Below are 6311 nucleotides of genomic sequence, written 5' to 3'. Positions count from 1 at the left end.
TACCCATGCTTTTGTCTCACTACACCACACTGGCCCTCAAGGCTGAGTACAATACTTTACCTTATGTATCTCTTACTGAATCTGAGGTTATGATGAATAATTGTAAAATTTGCACACACACCCAGTTCGAGTTCCTATATGCTCGTCTTTCACTTGTGCAGGAGAATGAAGAAGGTGACAGATTTGCTCTTATGCATGAATTCACTCCCACCTCTGCACATCTCTTCAAAGTTCATAGTGTAGTCCTATGCATGCCTACTCAGAAGCAAGTCCCATTGAGTTCAATGGAATTGTTCCTGTGTAGGCATGCCCTAGGATTGTGCTGTGAGTCTTTGCTCTTCCCTACACATTTGTGCTTCTTCCTTAAACTCCTGCAGCTGTGATGGAAACAACCCAGAAAGTAGTGCAAAAACAACAACTCATTAAGTATCCCCCCTCTCTCTCTTAAAAAAAAAAAAAGGGCAGAAAATGGTCAAATAAGACTTGATTACTAGGTGGAGACCAAACTGTCATCAGCTGCTAGCTTTGTCCCATTCTGCTGAGTCATCCTCCCACCCCCAGAGCCAACTGGCATTTCTATTGGATGATTCTACTGCTAATCACAAACAAGTTACCTGCCCCAAATGGTATAAAAACCACTAGGGCTGCACGTTTTTCTACACCAACAGCAGTGTAGGGCTTGTAGTGTTGTTTGGTCTCAGTTTATTTTGCTAGGCTACAGAGATGTCTTCTCAGGTGTGCCAGAACTTCCATGCTGACTGTGAAGCTACCTTGAACCAGCTGGTGAATCTGGAGTTGAATGCTAGCTATGTTTATCTGTCTATGGTAAGTGACTTTTGGCTATCTAATAGGAAGAACCTGGTTGCAACTTGTTTGTGTAATTTTAGATTTACCCCAGTCTTAGGTATGTTTGTTAAGCTTCAATTCTCATGTAGCTTATTGGGTTGTTTTTCTAAGTAAGTGTGCAATAGGTGGGAGAATGTGCTTTTGATAAATTGTAATAGTTACAGGGTCTGGTAGACCCTTGATGCTTTACCATGTCTTTCAATTCCAGACCTGTTAGAACCCTAAGTGAAATAACCATGCTGAATTGTTATAATTAGCATTCTGCACTGTAAGAATGTAGTTATTATGGTAACTAGGAAGCTTTTCCAGTACACTGGAGGGGGTTTTAGTTTGCTTTTACTACCTCTACGTGGAGGGTGCTTGTGGAGAAGCTCAGGTCTGGGGGCTGAAGGTGGTCAACCAACTCTCTATCTGTACTACTGCTACAGTAGGCCATCTATTCAAGTAGTATCTTTTCAGATGTGTCAATGCAAAGTGGAGAACAGTGAGTCCAAAATACATGGACAAACCCGGGTGGGAAGGGATATGCTTGTATACTGGCGACATGTCCTCATTTGACTATGACCTTTATTTTTCCTTCCCCTTCCAGTCCTACCACTTTGACCGGGATGATGTTGCCTTGTGTCACATGGCCAAGTTCCTGAAGGAGCAGTCCGAAGAAAAGTGGGAGCATGCAGACAAGTTCCTGAAATACCAGAACAAGAGAGGGGGGCGCATCTTGCTGAAGGACCTCAAGGTAAGTGAACATGGAAGATCTTTAGCTGGGCTTCATTTGGGAGGAGAGTGTGTGTTGTGATTTGATATTGCTGTTTGCATGTAGCAAGACACAGGCTGGTGTTCTGAGTCTCTGTATCTGCTTTTTGGCACAGAAGCCAGAGAAGGACGAGTGGGGCAACAGCCTGGATGCCCTGCAGTCGGCCCTGCAGCTGGAGAAAAGGATGAACCAGGCCTTGCTGGATCTGCACAAGCTGGCAACAGAGAAGGGAGACCCTCATGTAAGTTCTCAACAATGCTACATTCTCCAGGAGCCTTCCTCGTGCTTCATAAGATTAGGAGGGTTAGTTAGCTCTGAGCTACCTGTAAAAATGCCCATTCCACATGCAAGGTTTGTTTCCTTCCATAAAACCAGTACCAATGCCTAGTATCTTTAATTTTTCTGTGGCATTTAAAAACTGGAAGGGTTGTAGCCCTTCCATGATTTGACACAATTGGTGGCTGGTGGATTTGGTTCAGCTTATCTAGAGAAGGTTGAAGCTACATGCCTTATTCCCCTTGTATACATCTTGTTTAAGAACTGCGTCACAAAAGTTTTAAACCATGGGTAGGAAATCTGTGACCCTCCAGATGTGGTTGGATTGCAGCTATCACAAACACTAATCACTGTTCAGGCAGGCTGGTTTGATCTGAAATCCAACATCTGTAGGGTGGTAGATTCTCTTTGTCCATAGCTTACGGTGAATAATATGTGCAGTTGACCATTGCTTGTCTTTCACCTTTCAGCTGTGTGACTTCCTGGAGTCTGAGTTCCTGGAGGAAGAGGTGAAGGTCATCAAGCAGCTGGGAGACCACCTCACAAACCTGAAGCGCCTGGGACTGCCCCAGAATGGCTCAGGGGAGTACCTGTTTGACAAGCTCAGTTTGAAGAGCAGCAGCTGAATCCTCTCATCACTTTAGAAAAAGAGAAAAGTCAAGTTTGTGTAGTGTAATGTTCAAGAATAAAATAAATTATTGGCATGAATCTGTAGTCATGTGGTGTTCTGGTTAGGGGTGAACTTTTGTTGGAAGCTCTTTGGCAAAATGGAGTGGGACAACCCAAATGCACTCGGGCCAGGGTGTGGTCTGAAGGTACATAAGTCCACTACTACTTTGAAGTAAAGCAGGTCTGGATCTGATCTGTACTTGGATAGGCAGCTACTTCAGAACCACATATGATGCCTTGGTTTCTAGGATGGAAAAGAGGTTGGATATAAATGTGAATAAATTACACTTACTGCCCTGTAGCCTTCTTGAAGATTTTATGGGTGGCCTAAAATGCATATGAACCATAGACATCGGTTGGTCAGAGAACTGGGGGCTGGACTAGATGGGCCTTGGGTCTCATTCAGCAGGTCTCTCAAGTTCTTAAGCCACCTTGAGATTGGAAACTTCAATAGTGGTTGCATAAGATACTGAGAAAGTTCATGTCGCAGCCAGCACACTTCAGTTCTCTTGTTTGCCTGAAGCAGTCTCTCCAATCAATCGGTGTTGCGTTGTTTTAGAAAACTAATGAACTTGCAGAATAAACCCAGTTGGTATTTACAGAATGCTTTCAGTACTTACTCTCCATGAGAATATTCCCTTCAGAAGGCTAAATATTTAAATGTAGAAATACAAAAAGAAAATGGCACACATTCCCCATGCATCCTTTTACTGACAAGCTCATCACTTCAAGTTAAACAACTTGGCCCATGAGCAAAATGTTCCAGGAGCAGTTCAAAGCTCCCTTTGAAGCTTTGCTGTGGCATTCAAAGTTTTCTTTTAAACTCAGTCCTCCAATTACTGTTGCCAGTTGGTCACTTCTGTCCTTCCTGGGTGTCTATGAATGGTAGTTTCCACCTGACTTTGAGAGCGAGAAAAAAAAGTTGGACAGAATGATGTGTCTCCAGTTAACAATTTCCCACTGCAATATGGAGCAATTGATTGCTTGTGAGAAATGCTGATAGGCCATCGAGTTCCACACTGCATTAGCAAGAACGTCTGTAAATAGGAACTAGGTGATTGATTTCCATGCCAGCGGGGCTAATCACCTCCAAAGTGCAGCTCCTTTCCTTGATGTGGAAGGAAAATATAGCATAGGAAGGGGCATTACACCAAGTCAGATCATTGCTCTACCAAGCTCAGTGTTGTATACACCAACCGGCAGCGTCTCTCCAGGGTTTCAGGCATGAGGTGTCTCCCAGCCCTGCCTGGAGATGTTGCCAGCTGAACCTAGGACCTTCTGCATGCAAAACAGGATCTCAACCACTGAGCTCGTTTCCAGTTCTTTCACCCAGTTGCTGCAGAAGGTGCTTGGGATCCATGGTAGAACATCTGCTTGGCATAGAGAAGACTCATGGTGGTGGAGGTGGGGCAATGGAGACTGGTCCATGAGGGCAAATGGAGCGCCGCTTCATCAGCCTCAGTCTGCTCACAGCCAGCTCCCACCCACCTGCCTCCGCCCTCACGTATTCCAACAGCTTGTTTGCAGGATTCCTTAAGGGTATCCTGATTGCAGGCAACTCCCCATTTACACAGGAGTTATGTTTCAGGCACTGGGCGTTCAGCATTGTGGACTTCATTCAGTGGTCCTTCCCTGTTGAAATTCAGGTGGTTGACGATCTTTCGATTTTGCCAGGCACTATTAGGAAGTTTTCTCTTCTGCAATTAATTTCATCCATTATATGCTTCTTTTGCCATCCTGACATATACCATGAAAAACCTGGGCGATATAGAAAGCTGAAATAAATAATTGTTCAGTCTCTGACATGTCCACACACTCCATCATTTCTCCAATGAAAATAGGGATGTCCTATATATTTTTATTATTATTATTATTATTATTATTATTATTATTATTATTATTATTATTATACAATATTATATTAATATTACTTAATTTAATTAATAATACCCTACCCATCTGACTGGGTTGGCCCAGCCACTCTAGGAGGCTTGCAACATTTATAAAAACAGAATACAACATAAAGAATAATTTTAAAAATCCCTATACAGGGCTGCCTTCAGATGTCTTCTAAAGGTTGCATATTTACTTATCTCCTTGGCTCGGGCGCCGCATAGCTCCATACCCTCCAACATTTCTCCAATTAAAATAGGGACGTCCTAAGGAAAAGGTGGGCCATTCCGGGATCAAATCAGCAACTGGGATGCCTTCTGTAAATCCAGGACAGTCCCAAGAAAATGGGGATACATGGAGGGTCTGCATGTCCAGGGAGCTCTAGGAGATATCCTTGTCTGAAACCCTGGAGAACTGCTGCCTGTCAGTGTAGACAATACTGAGTTGGAAGGACCAGAGGTCTGACACAGAATTCCTATATCTCTGTGGCAGCAAAATGCACATCCGTTAAGTGAAACTGCCTCATACTGGGCCAGATCATTTGTACTCCATCTGCTTTGTATGCAGAAAACCCCAGGTTTGATCCCTAGCATCTCCTGGTGGGTCTGGGAATGTCTCCTACCTGGAACCCTGGAGAACCATGGACGATTGCTCTCTTGAACTAAGTGCCTTAGAAAATGGAGCTGTGAGGGTACAGGTTGATGGTGCTTGAGTAAAAGACACCAGGAGAGACCACCAGATACCCACAGACGTGCTAGTCTTAGGGATGCGGGTGGTGCTGTGGTCTCAACCATTGAGCCTCTTGGGCTTGCCGATTAGAGGGTCGGTGGTTCGAATCCCCATGACGGGGTGAGCTCCCATTGCTCTGTCCCAGCTCCTGCCAACCTAGCAGTTCAAAAGCACGCCAGTGCAAGTAGACAAATAGGTACCACTGCGGCAGGAAGGTAAATGGCATTTCCATGTGCTCTGGCTTTTGTCACAGTGTTCCATTGTGCCAGAAGCGGTTTAGTCCTGCTGGCCACATGATCCAGAAAGCTGTCTGTGGACAAATGCCGACTCCCTTGGCCAGAAAGTGAGTGCCACAACCCCATAGTCGCCTTTGACTGGACAGCTGAGGCTCCAATACTTTGGCCACCTCATGAGAAGAGAAGACTCCCTGGAAAAGACCCTGATGTTGGGAAAGATGGAGGGCACAAGGAGAAGAGGACGACAGAGGACGAGATGGTGGGACAGTGTTCTCAAAGCTATGAACATGAGTTTGATGAAAGTGTGGGAGGCAGTGGAACACAGGAGTTATTAACAAAGACATTTAGATGGAGACTTGGCACAGTTTTAGAGAGACATCTAGAGTCTCTCTGCCCTTCCTTCTTCTGTCCATTCCTTGGAGTATTCCCCACTTTCACTCTTATATGAGAAAATGTTTTAGAATTAAAACAACCATGCTAGAGAAGAATTTCTTAAAAATAATATTAACTTTTTAACAGGACAACTGTTTTGAGTACAGTGGTACCTCTGGTTACAAACTTAATTCGTTCCAGATGTCCGTTCTTAAGCTGAAACCATTCTTATCCTGAGGCGCGCTTTCGCTAATGGCGCTTCCCGCTGCGCACACCTCTGGCGCACAACTTCTGCTTGCATCCTGGTTCAAAGTTCGCAACCAGGAGCAAGTACTTCCAGATTAGCGGAGCTCGTAACCCGAAGCGTGCGTAACCAGAAGCGTTCGTAACCAGAGGTACCACTGTACAGGGAATTTTAAAAAATGATTTCAGATAAGTGCAATCCAAGAGTAGGGCTGTCAAAGAATTCAGACGTAAAACAGGAACAGCAGCAGAAGTTGCTGTCATTCACTTATTCACTTATAAATTATTATTAT

The 6311-nt window shown here is 44.4% G+C and overlaps 1 protein-coding gene across 1 annotated transcript; it reads left to right on the top strand.

Moving 5' to 3' along the window:
• The first annotated feature begins 678 nt into the window (after nucleotides 1-678).
• LOC114604323 (ferritin heavy chain A-like) lies at nucleotides 679-2536 on the top strand. Its single transcript, XM_028744357.2, has 4 exons — nucleotides 679-825; nucleotides 1436-1582; nucleotides 1716-1841; nucleotides 2347-2536. The coding sequence occupies exons 1-4, from the start codon at nucleotides 724-726 to the stop codon at nucleotides 2500-2502; spliced, it is 531 nt and encodes a 176-aa protein (XP_028600190.1). The 5' UTR covers nucleotides 679-723; the 3' UTR covers nucleotides 2503-2536.
• Nucleotides 2537-6311: the final 3775 nt, after the last annotated feature.

The sequence above is a fragment of the Podarcis muralis genome, chromosome 9, assembly GCF_964188315.1.
Source record: "Podarcis muralis chromosome 9, rPodMur119.hap1.1, whole genome shotgun sequence".
NCBI classification, from domain to species: domain Eukaryota; kingdom Metazoa; phylum Chordata; class Lepidosauria; order Squamata; family Lacertidae; genus Podarcis; species Podarcis muralis.
The sequence above is the reverse complement of the archived record's forward strand: the minus strand, read 5'-3'. Positions and strand labels throughout refer to the sequence as shown.